At 62.1% G+C, this 17765-nt stretch overlaps 3 protein-coding genes across 4 annotated transcripts in view; 2 read left to right on the top strand and 1 right to left on the bottom strand.

The window, feature by feature from the left end:
• The window catches only part of ABR (ABR activator of RhoGEF and GTPase), a gene marked incomplete at its 5' end in the record, with an annotated part of 34084 nt that extends 28196 nt beyond the window's left edge, over nt 1-5888 (bottom strand). The window contains one exon of the mRNA XM_082776318.1: nt 5525-5888. Coding sequence (XP_082632444.1) covers nt 5525-5882 — 358 coding nt within the window. The remainder of the gene's footprint in view (nt 1-5524) is intronic.
• Nucleotides 5889-9330: 3442 nt separating this feature from the next.
• On the top strand, nt 9331-10023 carry BHLHA9 (basic helix-loop-helix family member a9; the record flags this gene model as incomplete). Its single annotated transcript, XM_082776699.1, has 1 exon — nt 9331-10023. The coding sequence occupies one exon, from the start codon at nt 9331-9333 to the stop codon at nt 10021-10023; it is 693 nt and encodes a 230-aa protein (XP_082632825.1).
• Nucleotides 10024-12209: 2186 nt separating this feature from the next.
• TRARG1 (trafficking regulator of GLUT4 (SLC2A4) 1) lies at nt 12210-17765 on the top strand. Of its 2 annotated transcripts, none has more exons than XM_082776341.1 (3): nt 12210-12610; nt 16600-16732; nt 17327-17765. In XM_082776341.1, exons 1-3 carry the CDS (start codon nt 12212-12214, stop codon nt 17353-17355), a joined length of 561 nt encoding a protein of 186 aa, XP_082632467.1. In that variant the 5' UTR covers nt 12210-12211; the 3' UTR covers nt 17356-17765. The 2 variants fall into 2 exon arrangements, with proteins under 2 accessions (XP_082632467.1, XP_082632468.1); XM_082776342.1 differs by having other exon boundaries at nt 17249-17765.

Below are 17765 nucleotides of genomic sequence, written 5' to 3'. Positions count from 1 at the left end.
ATCCCATGGACTTGGGGCGAAGGGAACCCCCTGCGTGCACCACGCACCCATCCCACAGCTGTCCCCATGCCAGCACCGACGGCTGCGCACAGCAAACCCAGGTCCTTTGCACAGCCTGGAGCAAAGAGCGGCACCAAAGCCCTCTGCTTGGTTACTCTCTTTTCATCCTCTTTTCACCTCGGCAAGCAAGCAAACGACAACACAACCCTGCTCGGCAGCTCCAGCCCACAGGGCACCAGCACCTGGCTCCCAGCAGAGGTGCTGCGCTTGGACACCCAGCACCCAGGGCAGGCGGTGGCACAGCCACCGAGCACCAGGTACTCCAGCACCCTGACCGCCCCTGCCCATGGCTCCAACCACAACGCATCCCTCAGAACCGGGAGCATCCTCACGGCGAGAGCCAAGGCGAGGGGGTGGCTGGATCCCCACACCACCACCACCCTCCGACCTCGTGCAGCCTGCCGGGTGGCTTGCTGCTTGCCTGGCATCTGCTGCGCCACGGCCGGGCAGCCCACGCGCTGCTATTTCTGGGCTCTTGTGCAAGAGGCTTCTCCGGCTGCAGCTGCACAGCCCCGGGGTGCTGGCTGGGAGACGGGCACCCCGGGCAGCATCGCACCCTGCTCCAGGTGGGGATCAACGGGGACGACCTCCAGCCCCTAACCGAGGAGCACGGTGCCAAGGGGAGCGCAGGGCAGCTGCCTGCGGCATCCAGGAGCCCGTGAGGTGCTCGCCCAGCCCATGCTGGAACAAGTTTGCCGCAGGGATAGCAGCACGGCACCAAGCCCCGTGGGGAGCAGCGGCTGGAAGGAAGCAAAACAACACCAGTGAGTCCATGGGGACAGTTCTGGGAAGCCACTGACAGCAGAGGATGGCGCCTCCTGAGCAAATGACACTCCCAGGGCTCCTGCAGAGCCTGTTCCTTCAGCCCGACATGGGATTTTTTCCTGCTCCAGGCAGGCAGGAACAGGCAAACCCCAGGAGTGTCACCGCGGCGGTGCAGAGACCTGCTGGCACCACGCTCCCACAGCCACGTGTCCTCACGCCACCAGCTCATGCCCTCCTCTGACACAATTTCCTGGCTGGGAGAGGGAAAACAGCACCGGGCACGGGGAACACCCAGCCAAAACCAGGGCAAGCGGGGCTGGAGGAGCCCCAGCACCATCCCTGGGGGGGGGGGGGCTGCAAAGGAGAAGGAAGAGGAGGCGGTTAGCAGGATCCAGATTAAAACCGCCCAGGAAGAAAGCACCCATCCTGAGCACAAAGGTCTCCCTATGTGCCAGACCTCGCCGTGATCCCTGAACTTTGCAGCTGTGCCTTATCGCCAGGCAGATCTGCAGGCACCCTCCTTCTCTGCTCAGCCCCGGGCCAAGCTCGGCTCCTGAACCAAATCCAAGGGAGCCGTCCCTGCTGCTCATCTGCATATGCAAATCCCCCTGCTTAGCAAACACTGATAAAGAGAGGAGGGGTGGAAGAGCCAAGTCTATTTTGAGATGCCTCTTGGAGGGGAGGCAGGGAAGCGTGTGCGCTCCCTGACGGCAGCGCCTTGTGCCGCGGCTCCTGGGGATGCTCTCAGCAACCTCTGTGGGAGGAACCCGGTGGTGCCATGAACCAGGTGGGAAAATGCTCCCTTGTGCCTGGATGGATGCACATTTTAGCCCTTTGCTATCCCAGGCTCCCTTTTCCAACCCGAGAGAATATACCCCTGCCACCAGGGGAAGGGGGGTTCCTCCATTCCCTTCTCCGGCTGGGCAGGACGGAGGGGGAAGCTCACCAACAAAGAGCCCGCCGCACAGAAGTCTTTCCAGCCAAAAAAAAAAAAAAGAAGAAAAATAACAAAACAAATTTCACGGCTGTGGGAGGACTTACAATGCAAATGTATTCAGGCCCCGCAGGGCACTTCTGGCTGCAGCCAGCACCTAACGAGGGTTTCGTGGGGCAGGGGGACCTGGGGCTGACGGAGCCTGGCACGGGTCGAGCCCTGCAGCGGGCACCCGGGATGCTCGGGGCTGCAGGAGCTCAGCATCGCTGCTGAGCACTGGGGCAGGCACCCCCTGAAAAGCCCCCTGGGACCCTCCAGCTCCAGGGCCATGCCCATCCTGCAGGGCCCTTTTCGGTCCTGTACAAGCCCCCTGCTACGTGGCTGGCATGGGGAAGTCGCTCCCAAAACCAGCGCTCACCACCTGGTTTTTGAACAGGAACAGTTGTGCCCCAAGGCTTTTGGGGCACCGTGTTCACCACGTGAACTCGTGCATTTATTTATGCTTTTCGGGGAGCGTGGTTCAGCTTCTTGGAGAAACACCACGTCCTGCACCTCCTGGAGCATCACAGGGCCCCAGAGCAGATGGGGACAGTTCAAAGGTCCCAGCCAGGGCTTGCACACACGCACACACACGGGTCTTTCGTTCCCTCCTAAGCAGTTAAAATTAAACACTGCAGCTCTGCATGTCCTTCCTGCACCAGAAGAGGAACTTGCAGTATGCTCAGAGCCAAACAAGTGCTTTTCCAGCAGTGGGAAAACACTATAAAGTTAAAAAAAAAATAATAATAATTAAAAAGCTAAGGACACGGATGTTGCAGCCGGGCTCTCGGGGACAGCAGCTGCTACCCACGCACCTTCGGCTTCAGCACTGGCCTCGAGGTCCCCTCCTTGCTCCAAGGGAGAGGAAATGGGTGCACAGAGAAGGCAGCAGCGTGACGACGAAACATTTCACTTTCCTTCACCTGTTGCACGCCACCGGCTGCTCCAGCCAGAAAGAGATGCGCCGAGACAAACCTTGGACTTGGCTCACTATTTCCCGTTCCCCTTCTCATTGAGGCTTTTGGGGTTTTTAAATGAAAGAGCAGCCCGAGCGTGATCAGGACAGAACCTAGCCTACCCCTCAGCACCTCGGTGCCATGTGGGCACCCCGCAGCTGTCCCCGCTTCACATCCCCAAGGCACCAGCAGACACCACCAGCGTTTCGGCCCAGACCTGCACCTCCACAGGCAGTGCCCAAAACCAGAAGCTCCCCCACCCTGGCAGCCTCCCCGTGCCCCCAACACATCCTTGGCTGTGAGGTCAGCTGCGTGCCCAGCCACAGGGACAGGTGACGGCAGAGACGAAGGGAAGTTCAGCCCTCTCTGTGCTCCGTGCTGGCCATCTGCTCGCTGACACTCAGATTTTGTTGGTCCTGAGAGAGCTGGCGAGGCGTTATCTCAGACGCCAGGATCACGTATCTTGCTGTCACAGGCACTCCTCTCACGCAATAGTTGCAAACACAGGCATCTCGCTGATATCCTCCCCTTAAATCAGATTAATCACAAGCTACTTAAAGGAAACCACTGTGTTTCCCTGGTAATTCCCATAAAGACAATACCCAGCGCTCCTACCCCTCCTGTCGGGGTAGTGCCGCGTTGTTACGGGGAGCCCAGCTGGCAGGATGCCCACCGACCGACCACGCGGAGCTGCAGACACCGAAGGAGAGCACCAACGAGCCCAAAACTTCACGAAAACATTGAGGGAAGGACCCCCAGGCAGACCAGCGCTCGCTGAGTTACAAACCACAATCAGGAATTTGTAGCTATAGCTGAAAAATAAAGAGAAGCGAGAAAAAAACAGGAGCACTAAATGAGCCGCACGTAACCAGAAAGGGGGATCCAGTCGACGACCACATGCATTTTATTGCATGCTCAAATTCTGCTTTTAAATGTCAGCGCCAGCAGGACACGCTGGCTCTCCTACGAGACGGATGTGCCAATGCCAAGGAAACACTCAGGACAAGCCCAGGAAGAGCCCGTCCCCATCCCTGCCACCGTCACCTGGTGGCCACGCAGCCCCCGGCTTGGGCAGCCCGCTGGTCCTGTGCGCTCAGCAGAGCCTCCCCTGGGGATGGTGGCAGTCAGACAAGTGCACACGGTGGGACCACGGCCGGGGTCCCCTTTTGGGGGATGAGGAGGAGAAGAAGCCAAACTTAACCGCAGCAGACGCAGCCTTGGTTTTCAAGGTGCTGCCAGAAAGCCCCCCTGCTGGCAGCGAAGGTTTTAACCCAGCGCCCTGGGGGCTGGAAGACCCCTCCAGGTCACGGTGCCCTGGAGAGCGGTTTCTTACCCCATGCTCCAGAGAGGCCCCTTTACCAACACACATCGTCCAGTGGCCCAAGAGCAGCATTGCACAATCCTCGGCGTGGGGAACCGTTCAGGAGCACGCCCGAGACACAAACACAGCACAGGACGTGAGCATGAACCCAAAGGCACCGCCGCACGGGGACTTGGCCACTCCGACTGCTCCTACCCCTCAGCCACCACCAAGCAGCGCTCCGAAAATGAAAGAGCATCACTGCTGGTGGGGCTGGCTGGGAGCTGTGTGGAGGCAACGTGCCTGGCCCCACCGTGGGGCTGGGACCCGGCTCCCACCCCAGATGTCCCCACGGGTCGGTGACCGGAGCCGGGCAGAGGCAGAAACGCAGGCGGGAGCGAGCCCAGGGCGGCACGGAGACACGACGCCGTCCTTTGGATGTGTCACCTACAGACAGCTGGGGAAGGCGAAACGGGAGCTGAGCTGCTCTCCAGCCCTGTAGACTAATGCGATAAATATAAATTAAACTAAATACTAAGCACAGTTTGACGCTGGAGTGTTTGCTTGTGCTTAAACCACCGCTATGCAGCTTTCCTACAAACCGACCCCGAACAATTGAGCAAGAACCAAACTGATTCAAGGCAGCTGCAGAATTAGCTCTGCGAGAAGTGCCATCCCCTAGCTGTCAGGACGGTGTTTGAGCCGGGATTAAAGCACACGGGATGATGCAACAACAACTTCCAGGCCGCTGGAAGTAGGACAGCGTGACAGGCAACAGCACCGGCTGTGCCGGCAGTGCCACGAAGCAGCCAGCAGCTTGCCAAAGGACGTTGTCCTCAGCGTGCCCGGCCACCTCGGTGCCCCGGCGTGCTCCTGTTTTAGCAGCTCCAGGACTTCCCCAGGGTGATTGCACGGTGTCACCCAGCAGAGGCGTCCCTGTGAACCAGGTCACACCTGGAGGAAGTGACTTTTGTGCGGTGTCCCAGCCCCAGAGGCAGCTCCCGAGCCGGTGGCACGTCCCCAAAGGCCGGCTGCACCCTCCCTCCTCACGTGCCCAAGGACGGAGTCTTGGCACGGGGCACGTCCGGAAGTGGGACAGGGACAGAACTGGGGCTTGGGATGACATTAACTGATGGCACGAGGGCTTGGGGTGTGTGACGGCGTGGGGTGCCCTTGGCTGTGTGATGGGGCTGTCGTGGGGAGACCACCGGACCTTTGGCCGTGCCACCACACGGAGCGTGCCAGCCACACGCAGGGGGCTCAGGACGGGGTCTGGGGGCGCGCTCCATCACAGCACCCCTCGCACACGTCCCCGGAGGGCCGAGGACACCCCGTTTGGCGTGGCCGCTCCTACACCACGGGGCACCCCGACGGCACACCGGGGCCTCTCCACCCCAATTCCGCGGCTTGCCCCCAAGCCCCCCGGGGCGCTGCCGGTGCCGGTACCCGCAGCCGTGCCACGGCACCCACCTGCCGAGGACGCGTCCTCCGCCCCGGAGCTGCCGTCGCTGCCTCCCTCCGGGGAGCTGCCGCGGGGGGCGGCGGCCGGGGGGCGGCGGCGCGGGGCGGGGGCGGCGGCGGCGGAGCCGGGGGGGCGCGGGGGGGCTCGGGCGAGCGCCGCCTCCAGGTACAGCACCTTGAAGCGCTCCTCGGCCAGCGCCCGCTGCAGGCGGCGCAGGTGCCGGCGGCACCGCTCCAGCTCCCGCTCCATCGCCCGCACCGAGCCCAGCTCCATGCGCGGCGCCGGTTCCCCCGGGAACTCCTCCTGCCAGTGCCGGGCGAAGTCTGCCCGAGCAGCCGCCGCCGCCTCCTCGTTGCCCGCCGCCATCCCCGGCCGGCCCCGGGTTTCCCGGCTCCGCCGCCGTCAGCCTTCTTCACCTCCTCCTCCTCCTCCTCCTCCTCCTCCTCCTCCTCCGCCTTCCGCCCCCCGCCGCCGCCGCGGGGCCTGACGTCGGCTCCCGGCCGGCCCCTCCGGCCCGCCCCCGGCCTCAGCACGGCCCCGACGGGGCGGGGAGCAGCTCTGCCACCGCCCCCGGCACGGCCCGGTGCGGATACCGGCAGCCGGAGAGCCGGGACCGCTCCCGGTGCCCCCCCGGTGCCCCCCGGAGGAAGCCGCTTCCAGGCTGCGGAGCTGCGGCGGGGGCTCCCTCGGGGTTCCCCGGAGCGCCGGGAGGATGCTGAGAAGGGCAAGAAGTGCCTGGTGCTGGCAGCGACCCCAGGTGACAGCACCGACAGCCCCCGGTGCTGCAGAAGGCTGGTACCGAGCCTGCAAGAAACGAGCCTGGAGGATGGGGAACACCGGTGGCACGGGGCTGTCCTGCCCCAGGCAGCGTGTGCCCATCTCCTGGTCCTCATCGCCATCGGGACGGTGATGACCAGACAGTGGCACGTGGCCTGGTGATGCTCTGATGGTGACACTTGTCCTGAAGATGCTCTGAAGGTGACACCCAGCAAGAAAGGCTCCGTGCCACGCTGCATATTCCCTCTGCATACAACCCACTGTGCCCCCAGCACCCCCACGGGACAGGTTTTGTTCCCCACACCCCGGGCTGGGTTGGCATTTCCCCCGTGCCACGTGAGGGACACGGAGGGGGTGACTCACAGGTGGGTGACTCACGAGCCCGTGTCCCTTGTGGCCACCTGGCCATGGCACAGCAGGAACAAAGCACCCTCTATTTACGCACAGGCCCCGACGGTGTTGCAACAGCCACCACCTCCATCCCTGCTGTTGGTGCTGCTGTGCCACCCAACTGGCCTCTATGGGCTCCCTCCAGCACTGCTTCTCTTGGAGCCCCCCCCCCAAAATCACACCTCTGGGCTGTGGGACCAGCCAGAGAGGTGATGCTGGTGCCCAGGTGAGGATGGGAAGGTGCCCGGTGCCAGCAGTGCCCTGTCCCGTGTGTCCCATCCTGGGGAGGTGGCGTGTCCCCAGGGGCTGAGCCCCTTGGTGGAAGCTGGCAGGAGGGGGGCGTGCCATGAGCGGCCTGATTTATGTGTGGCGATGGATAATTACAGCCCTTTCATCAGCTGTCAGGCAGACGGGCCCAGCAGAGCCTTACAACGGGTTGTAGGCTGCCTGTCTCGGCCCATAAATCTCCCCGGAGCAGGGCGATAAATCAGGGGGGGGGGCTGAGGGAGCAGCCCCGGGCGGGCGTCCCTCCCCGCCTGCCCACCCGGTAATGGGCACGTAGGTAGGAAACAGCCAGGACAAGGTGGGGACGGCCCGGCGGGATGCACTAATTACAGGCAGCAGGTGGCATCCAAAGAGCCGTGATTTATGGGGTGGCCTTGCCTTCTTCCGAAGGCTGGGACTGGGTTCCCACAGGGCCGGGGCCAGTGGAGGTCCCCAGAGGCTCCTGGGGCTGTGGGCAGGATGGGGGCACTGCGGGGGCTGCAGGTGGCCAGCATCCAGCACCAGCAAAATATCCCCCTGGCAGGGAGCCGTCCTGCTCAGCTGCACCTCCCTTTGGCATTTCTCTAAGCATCCAGCATTAAACCACCCCAAAAAGCCTCTCTGCTGCTCTGAGCTTGGCTCGCTGCTGAGCCAGGGGCTGGGGGAGCACACACACCAGCGCAGAGCACCCCTGGGCTGCCAGAAGGCCAGTGGGAAAAAGAAAAAAAAAAAAAAAAGAGGGCCAGGATGAGCACAGGTGGGTGTTCGGAAATATTTGCAAGCTTCACCTCCCTTTGAAGTCCCGCTGCGTTGTCCTCCCCGCTCCCCCGGGCCCCGGCTCCTGATTTATGGGGTTCATGGAGCAGAGGCACCTAAATTAGCTCCCACTTCAAAGGGCCAAGAGAGGAGAAGGGCAATAGACAAATAGCCCCCGCTAATTGTGGCTATTGATCAAACCCGGGCCGGGAGGATCAGATAGGAGGGGGCGGGTAAGGGGGGGGGGGGAATTCTCCCACTTTTGCACCGGTAACCCCAGCAATTTGTCACGATTCCAGAGCCATTTTTCAAACCGTTGTTACCCCCTGCTCAGGGGGGCGTTTAGCAGCTGCCCTCTAATGAAACCGTGGGCGAGGGGCAGGGGGATGTGAAACTGCCTGCAAGGCTCTGGGGATGGGGGGATAAACCCACAGGGGGGCCAGGCAGGCAGCGTGCCCACCCCAGGGCCAAAGGTGCCCCGTGTCCCCACCATGCACGCTCTGAGGATGGGAGCCTGGCCCTCCTGACGGCCAGACTGGGACACACTGGGAGCAAGAAGATGCTTTCAGCCCCAGTAAACACCGGGCAGAGCCAGCAGCACCTTCTCTGCCCCCAGGCCCCCGCTGGGGGGACAGGAAGGCAGGAGGCAGGTAGCATTTTAGCTCTTTTATCACCTGCCCGGTCCCCCCACGACATTCCTGCTTCCTGCTCCGCGGGGCAGAGGCGTGCCAAGGCCCCGCATTCCTCCACTCCCCAGCTGGGCCCCCACTGATGGGTTTGGGGGGGGGGGGCTGCTGGTTGTGCCCCCAGCTCACCAGGACACCACGGTGTGAGCGGCTCTGACGTGCTGGCTCCAAGCTCCTTCCATGCTCCGGTCCCGTCCCTGGGGCTGAGGGGCTCAGCTCCTCCGGGGAGGAGGTTTTTAGGGATGGGGAGAGGGTGGGAGGTGAGGCAGGGAGCTCCCCGGGTACTGCCAGCGCCGTCCTGCGCAGGAGACATTTGCCTGCTCCTGGCACAAGCCTGGCTGCCGTCCTCAGCAGCCTCCTTACTCCGTGCCTCAGTTTCCCTCCCTGGGACATAGAGGCCAGCGGAGAAGCCCCAGCAGCAGTGAACGTGGTTGAGCAGTGCCTGAGCCCCGTGCCAGGGCAGTGATACCCACGGGCTCTGCTTCAAGGCACCAAGTGAGTTTAGGATTGACCCAGCCCAGGCCAAGCTGCCCTGCAGAGAGAGAGCAGAGCAATGGGGGGAGCTCCTGCAGAGCCCAAACCCTCCGCAGCAACGAAAGCAACCCCTGCTAGGTGTGCTTGAGAGCCTCGCTTTCCCTCTAGAGCCTGGGAGCAGCAAAATGCAGCCTTCAGCTGGTTGTCCCCCACTCCCACTGCAAACCCTGGTACCGGTACTGGTGTCCCCACTCCATCCTGGCTCCGCCGTGTCCCCGTGGGGCCCGCCGGTGTCCCCAGGGCAGCACACCTGGGGGCAGGTGCAGAGGGGCTGGGACGGAGCCACGTGATGTTTTAAAAACGCTGGGGTTTTTAGGGGAGGCTGTGTGACCCTGGAGGAGTGTCTGCCAGCCTCACGGGAGGCAGGACCGCAGCAGCACCTCGCCCCGTCCCCACAAGCCACAGCCATGTCCCAAGCAGCCGTGGGGAGCAGCGCGGCACGACAGGGATCCCCCGATGGCTTGGAAGGGGAGCTGGAAAGGGGGGCTGCACCCCAGGTGTGCCACGGGCAGGACCTGTGGGACCCCAAGGGGAGGGAAGCAGCCACCCACCCGGGGGAGGCTGAAGAGATGAAGGTGAGGAAGAGGAGCAGGCCAGTGCGCTCCAAAGCCAGGAGGATGGCTGCCAACGTCCGAGAGCGCAAGAGGATCCTGGACTACAACCAAGCCTTCAACGCCCTGCGGCTGGCCCTCAAGCACGACCTGAGCGGCAAGAGGCTCTCCAAAATCGCCACCCTCCGGCGAGCCATCAGCCGGATCACGGCTCTGTCCCTGTCCCTGCACGGTGCCGCGCGCTGCTGGCCCTGCGCCCACTCCGAGTGCCGCGGGCAGGGAGCGATGGACGGCCGCCCCCGGCTCCTCGGTGCTGCAGGCTATGGGGGATATTCCCCTGAGAACCAGCTCCAGCACCACGAGAGCCCAAAGGAGGATTGCCTGGCAGCCAGCCCTGCGTTTTATCCCATCGGGAGCCACCCGCTCGGGCTCCGGAGCAGCTGCCAGCAGAAACACACGGGCAGCCAGCGAGTCCCCCCGGCGGCACCGCTCCCCTGGCAGCTGGGAGGGCTCCAGAGCTCAGGCTACCAGCGCCTCCCCATCCACTGACCCAGCGGGCTGGGAAGGCGAGATGGTGCCGGGAAGGTAACGCAGCCGAGTGACAAATGGGACAGTGGGAAGGGACCTGGACAGGAGAGAGAGGTGGGACACGGGGCTCGGCGCGGTGCCTGGCTGCGCTCGCTGCTCTGCAGGAGAGCTCAGAGCTGGGGGACGTGGAAAACTGTTTTCTGCTCGAGTAAGCTCTGTGTTTCTTTGTTGTGAGGTTTCCCTGCTGCAAGTTGTCACGATTATTTATTCTCTCTTGCTTGCTTTGTGAGAAAACACGAGTTAAAAGCCCAGCATTGGGGCGCTGCCTGTTAATGCGTGAGGTGGGCAGATGGGCCATGCGGGGCGCGCTGAGGCTGCTGGCTGGATGTCAGCTCTGGCTGCAGCTGATGGATCGGGGGAGCAGGAGCTGGGAGAGGTTTATTTGGTTGTACTTTTAATGCTAAGCCCATCAGTGCACATATTGGTGCCCGGGCAGACCTGCAGGAGCAGCCGAGGAGCTCATAAACCCCACGGTGCCTCCTGATAACTGCAAAGCAGCTCCCGAGGGATGGTCTGGGACTGCGCTCCTGATCTGCCCAGCCAGGAGGATGGGGGGCTCAGCCCTGTGCTCCCCGAGTGCCTGGCTTCCTCCTCCTCCTCTTCCTCCTCCCTCAGTCCCAGCGCGGGGTGGGGGAGCTGGGAAATGAGCCCAGCAGAGGAAGGCTCCCAGCAGCCAGGAGAGAGAGCTCTCCGCTCAGCGAAGGAGCCTCTCAAAGTGCTGACGGTGTGAGACATCTTGGCTTTCATCTCCAGGAGGTTCCCCTTCCCAGGAGGGGCCTGCAGCCACGGCTGCTGACAGAATCCTGCTTCTCCCACCAGCTCCCTGCTGCGGGGCGGCTCCGCCGTGGGGTGAGGTTCCCCCATGGGGTGAGGCTCCCCCTGCACCAGCTCCCCCTGCTCTGCCCGTGTCAGCATTCGTGAGCCCAGGAACACCAAGGGGCAAGGAAGCAAAAACCAGGCACAACCCTACACGAACCCCTCTCCACCCAAATTTGTTTCCAGTTTCCCTCCCTCACTTCGGTATTAAAGCAGCCCAGGTGGAAACAGATGCCCAGAGAGGCAGGAGCAGGGGAAAAAAAGGCCTCGAGACCCCCGAGGCAGCATCCCTGCATTGCTCTCGGGTTCTCGGTTAGGGCAGGCCCCTCTGCAGGCTGTGGGGTGGGAGAGGCGCTGGGGTCCCCCTCCTGCCCAGCAGGAGCAGGCAGAGGGCGCTGGGTGCGCCCGCAGATGGCACTCACCGCCTGGGAAATGAATCCCTGGCGAGCCGGAGAGGAAAAATTCAGAACCGAAGAGAGCCGCTGGAGCCCAGCCGGGTGCTTGCAGTCCTCCTCCCGGCCCCCCCGCAGCACACTCCGGTCCCCCCGGGTGCTGCGCTCCGCTTTCCAGGACTCCCCCCACCTTGCGCCAGCACCCTGCGGGTCCCGGCTCCTGCCTTTGTGTCTGTCCCGGGAGCGCTGGGGCTGCAGGGGGGGGGGCACCGCCGGGCACCCCCTCTGCCCGTCCCCAGCTCCACGTCCCGAAACCCCGGGGCGAGGCTGAGCGGGCTGGAATCACGGCAGAGGGGAGGGAGGACACGGGGGATTCCCCCCGAAATCCCCCCAGTCCCGCCCCATCCCAGCATCCCAGCACCCCAGAGTCATCATCTAGGTTGGAAGAGACCTCCAAGATCACCCAGTCCAACCTCTAACCCCATCCCATCCCATCCCATTTCTCTCCATATCCCATCCCATTCATCCTATCGCTCCCGATTCCCCCCCATCCCTCCCCCTCATCCCATCCCATCCCATCCCATCCCACCCCACCCCACCCTCCCCTCCCCAAATCCCCCCAACCCCCCTCACCCCTCCCCAACCCCCCACCCCTCCCCACCTCTCCCCACCCCTCCCCACCCACCCTACCCCTCCCCACCCCCCCCACCCCCCTCCGCCCCCCCCATCACCCCCCTCCCCAATATCCGACGAGCCTCCCTCCCTCCTCCCCGGTCTTTTCGGGGGGCGTTGCGCATCCCCCGCTCCTGCCCCGGGGGCCGAGCCGTGCTGGCCCCACCCCCGGCACGGCCTCCCCGGGGGGGCGGCGAGCCCCGAGCGCAGAGCGGCGGCTGCGGGGAGCGCTCGGAGCCCGCTCCGTCGGGGCCGGGCCGGGCCGGGCCATGGCGAGCGGCACCGCCGCGCCCCCGGGCACGGGCTCGGGGTCGGGCTCGGGCTCGGGGTCGGGGTCGGGCACGGCTCTGCCCTCCCGGCTCCAGGAGACCGAGAAGCTGCTGGCTGCCACCGAGGGGTTGCGAGGCTCCAAATCCTTCACGGCGGCTCTGGCCGGCGAGGCGGAGCGCAACGGGCACGGGCTGGGCTACAAATCGGTGTCCGTCGGGCACCTGGACGCGGCCCCGTTGTCGCCGTCGCGGCTCAGCCTGGGCAGAGCATCCTCCACCGGCACCAGCACGGCGCCGCCCGAGCAGGGCCGCCCCCGGGACTACCTGGTGCTCGCCATCTTCTCCTGCTTCTGCCCCGTTTGGCCCATCAACGTGGTGGCCCTCGTCTTCTCCATCATGGTGAGCCCCCCGTGGGGGCACGGGGATGGGGAGGGATGGGGGTGCCGCGGGGGTGCTGGGCAGGGAGGAGGTTGGGGCTGGGGGATGCTCTGCACCGTGCTTGGGGCTCTCCGGGATAGCAGGAGGTGGGATGGGGCGGGGGCAGCCCGGGTTGAGGGTGGGATGCAGGATACGGGGTGAGGTGGGGTGTAGGATGAGGTGGGATGGAGGGTATGGGGTGAGGTGGGATGCGGAATGAGGCGGGATGTAGGATATGGGATGAGGCGGGAGGTGGGATGAGGTGGGATGGAGGATATGGGATGATGTGGGATGATGTGGGATGATGTGGGATGCAGGATACGGGATGCTGTGGGACACGGGATGCTGTGGGACGCAGGGTAATGTGAGATGAGGTAGGATGTAGGATAAGGGATGCTGTGGGATGCAGGATGATGTGGGATGCAGGAAATAGGATGCTGTGGGATGCGGGATGAGGTCACAAGCATAGCAGGGCACACCAAGCCCCTGTGTCCCCGCACTCCTCTCCCAGTGGCACTGGGCAGCCCACAGCCCGGTTCCCAGCCGGGACAGAGCTGCAAGGCGAAGCACGGTTAAGGGCTCTGCCCCCACACCTCGCAGCCCAGCCCTGCAGCACTGGGGAGACCCGGGCTGGGGGCTCGCTGCTGCTCCCAGGCCCCCCAAAGGGATGGGCTGTGCCTGCAGCTCCCGCACTTGTTCTGAAGAAAAAAAAATTCCCCATTAAATATCCCCCACAGCTCAGCTCGCACATTGACATCGGAGCTGGGGAGAATGAAAGCAGGCAGCCTCCCACCCATCCCAGCAGAGCCTCGCAGGCACGGCCACCCCCTTACCCACTGCTTTACACCCCCCTGGCACCTTTTACACCCTTCACTTGCCACCATGGCAAAGCTTCCCTTTGAAAATCAGCCCAGGGCGAGCGCTCGCCTGCTCACCACACCAAAGCACACAGGGGGGGACACACAGCGCTTCCCAAAAACCAGCAACAACTCGAGGAGTTGGTGGCAGGTGCTGCAGCAAGCCCTCTGGAGAGACCGGTTTCCATTTTGAGGCAGAATCACCATTTTTACCAGCTGCCATCTGCACGGTGCAGCTGTGTGGTGGCGGCTGCCCAGGCAGCGCATGGGGAAGCCGGGTGGCCTCGTCCGGCCGGGCGAGAGGGGGAACGGGCCAGCGGGAGCTCTCACGGGGATTTTCCAGCCCCGTTTGCCTTCAGGCAAAATAAATCCTCCTCCACTCGAGGCTGGAGCCCACAGCGGGGCAGGGGTGTGCCTCGTGGGCCGCATGAACCCCTGGAGGGGACGAGCAAACAGGGAGATGAGAGCCGAGGCCCTCGAGCCCCACCGCCCGGTGCTGATGCAGGGCTGGGGGAGGATCAGCTGCTTCCAGCCCCCTGGGACCCTCCACCCGCTGCCACCCTGTGCAGCTCATGGCCCCCCCCGTATCCACCAGCCGGGGACCCCCATGGGTTCCCCATCTCCCTGCTGGAAACATCTCCCTGGTGATCTCAGCGCATCAGCTGGGGGTCCACCAGCTCACACCAGGGACAAATCCAGTCCCCAGCCACAGCCGAAGCTCCCGCAGCCCCCGGTGCCCCCCTGGGACAACAGACAGGGGTGTCCCATCGCCTGCAAGTCGGGACCCGGGTGCTCACCGCTGTCCCCCTGCCTCGCAGGCAGCCTCCCCGCGACGTGCTGACTTTTCCTCCAGCTCCACGACCGTGCCTTTCTTTCCCAAGTCAGTGCTTTTTGCACACGAAAGCTTTTCTGGGCACTAAGCAGCAACCGGAGAGGGAAGCAAATGAGCGCTGTTGGATTTGGTGTCTCATAAATCATTTTTCAGGCCCTGCTCTTGGATACTGTGGCCAGGGGTAGGAAAAAAAAAATCTGCTCCTGCCCCCAGCCTCTTCCTGCTTACACTGGTCTCATGGAAAAGAGCAACCTGGAGGCTCCCCCACCTCCCCTTTGGGTGTATTTTATTGACAAGGCGAGGGCCTGGAAGCTCCCAGGGGTATAAGTGTGGTGGGTATGGAGTGACATGGGAGAAGCCAAGGCCCACGTTACTCCTTCAAATGGTGCCCCCGTCCACCTGCGTCCGATGGTGGCTGGTACCTCGCCACCGTGGGTTTCAACACAGTGTAAGTGATGAGGATTAGTGATTTATTCTGAGTAACTGGTGATAAATCTGAATGATTTATTCTGGATACCAGAATGGTTATCCGGAATAGCAGGTCAGCGGAATGCACCCCAAGCCAGTTCCTAAATTGTGAAGGGTTGAAGGAAGAAGCTGTGGCGGGTTGGTTGCCTTTGTCACGGGACTAGAAAAAGTCCCAGAATTTACAGAAAAGTAACTGCCTTCATCTGCAATGAGCCCGCTGAGGCTACCTGTTAGGAGAACACCCTCTGAGCAGTAACGTGAGCAGGGGACAAGATGAAAGCAGGGACCATCAGTGGCTCTTCTGAGCCACCTAGACTCACGACTCCGTGCCCAAAACAAGCAGCTTGGCACACCCGTGGCACGCTGCCCCAGCCCCCAGGCGTTTCAGAGCTCTTCTGCCTCTTCCAGTCTTGATTAATAAAGAAAATGTTCGTGTTTTCACATAGAAAGAAAACGTTAGCATCACCGATACCAGGCAGCTATAATCAAACTGTTCCACACCGATGAATAATATATGTACAGTAACAAATGCTGGCTAAACACGCCGTGCCAGTGCTGATGTATTTTTCGTAATTGTTCAGGATAAATGATCAGCAAACACTTCCAGAAGCTACGGTGATAAATATGTTGAATTTGTTAGCCCATATATTTTGCTTGGAAGACAGCTAAAATTGCCAATGTGTTCCACCGCCATCTAACCCACACCTTGCAAAAATATTACACTTGGTTGCAAACATCTGAGCCTATAAAAATCCCAAATGCGAGGAGCTGTCAGGGAGCAGTGCAGGGACCCTGTCAATCCCCGTGCTTCCCTACTCACCCCCTTCTCTCCACCAAACCTTGAAGCTTCATTTTGTCACCTCCTGTTCTCTAACACAAGTGGCTGCCTACCACTGGTTTTTGACATTGCCAAAGGTGCTGTAGAGACCGAAAGAAACGAGGTCTTGAGCGAACCCAACGCCAGTGATGAGGAAATGGCTCTGCCTGGGATGTGTTAGCACAACCAGACACCCGCGGGGCTGCAGCCACCTGAGTTAACCCCAACCCTAACCCTAAACCTAACCCTAACCCCAACCCTAACCCCAACCCCAACCCTAACCCTAATCCCAACCCTAACCCCAACCCCAACCCTAACCCAGGTCAGGACATGGCACTGGAGCTGTGCTGGGCAGCTGTGAGAGGGCACCCTTTGTGGGGCACTACATCCTAGAGATGCATTTTTAGAAAGGAGAGGGGGATTGTTTAATACCCTTCCATCTTTACCTCGAGCTAACATTATTTTCCACGTTCAGCTCCCCCGGTTTTAGCAGCCACATCCCAGAGCCAGGGCCCCATTGTTGCCGGGGGGCTCCAGCCTTGCCCCCACACCGACAGCTTGTTCCCAAAGCCAGCAGCCACAGCACTTTGTCCCTTGGGGACCTCCCGTTACGATGCTGGTGCCTGCTGGCTGTGCTCCTGCACACGAGCTGCAGCAATGCAGCAGCACCCCAGCGACATCCCCTATAAGTGAATTCCTTTTGGGGGTTACAGAATTTTATTTTTTTTCCCCCACTGATGAGTCAGAGAGCGCTGGGGCTGGGCAGTGCCTCCTGTCCCACCCTGGGGACACCTCTTAGCCCCTCTGACACCAGGCAGACCCCATCCCATGCAGCTCCTGCCCACAGAAGCATCCCTGTGGGGCCGCCCCAGGGCACCAAACTGTAGGATACAGGAGCCCAGGCCCCTGCGGACGCAGCCGCTCTCATTTTGGGGTCTGCAGCCAGAGCATCACCCCGGCACCCCTCTCAGGAGCCTCTCTCTGTGCTTCCCCCCAGTCGAGGAACAGCGGGCAGCAGGGGGACATGGACGGAGCGCGGCGCCTCGGCCGCATGGCCCGCCTGCTCAGCATCGTCTCCATCGTCCTGGGGACCATCATCATCGTGCTCTACGTTTCACTCAGCGTCAGAGGTAACATCTCCTTCCCTTTTCCCCTGCCCAGCTCAAGCAGGAGAACCCCACACGGTGCCTCGGGTGCTGTCCCAGGAGTTTATAGGGCAGCCCTGCCTGTAGGATGCCCCGTTCCCACCCCAACCGCAGCAATAAGGGCACTGAGGTCCCCCCTGGGACCACCACCAACAGCACCTGTGTGTGCAAAATACCTTGGAGAAGGGGTGGTGGGAGATCTCCCAGGCAAGAGGCATTTAGGCTAAAACCCAAAGCCTTGGCAAGGCTGCGGTGGGTTTGGAAATGTGTAGCGGGGTGAAAGCAAAGGGATCCAGCCTGCCCAGGGGTGCAGTCCCCCAGTGTTTGGGGACCTTCCCTGACACAAAGCCACCTGCCAGGAGCATCAGGGCCACTGGCAGCGCTGCTCGGGCTAACGGGAACCTCGGCTCTCGGCCGCTCGAACCCAAAGCCCGAGCCAAGAGCATCGGGGACATCGCTGTGACTGCTGGAAGCTGCCCTAAGCCTCTCTTTATTTTACAGTTTCCTAGAAGACATTTTAGCATGCAAATACCTCGAAGAGGAGGAAGACAACTCTCCTTTTGGGGTTTTTACTTTCAGCCTCGCAACAAAAACTTGTCACAGCGTAGGGGGGCCGCCCCGGAGGAACGCGCGCTTCTGCTCCGCCGCCCCCTGGGAACGAGCCTGGACGAGGGCTGGGACGAAAACATCGTGAGGAGGGATGGGGAAGAGCTTCGGGTGCCGAGTGGAGAGGAAAAGGGGGAAGCCCACTACCTCATTCCCCTCCAGCAAAACTGACGGAGCGGGGAGACAACTCCTGGCGAAGGGCAAGGAGGGAGTTTCGGGAACGGAGCTTATCTTAAAGAAAACCTAAGGACGGACCAGGACACTTTGAGGAATCCCCTCTAAGAATTTTGGCACTGTGTTGTTGGGGGGTTGTTGGTTTTTAAGTCATTACATTCTCTGTCTCGACGACAAAAAAAAACAACCAAAAGCTCAAACTGCCATCGGGAGCGGAGAGCTGTTGGGGGCAGGAGGA

The sequence above is a fragment of the Aythya marila genome (assembly GCF_965140915.1).
Source record: "Aythya marila genome assembly, chromosome: 20".
Classification (NCBI taxonomy): domain Eukaryota; kingdom Metazoa; phylum Chordata; class Aves; order Anseriformes; family Anatidae; genus Aythya; species Aythya marila.
This window is presented reverse-complemented; position numbering and strand designations above follow the sequence as displayed.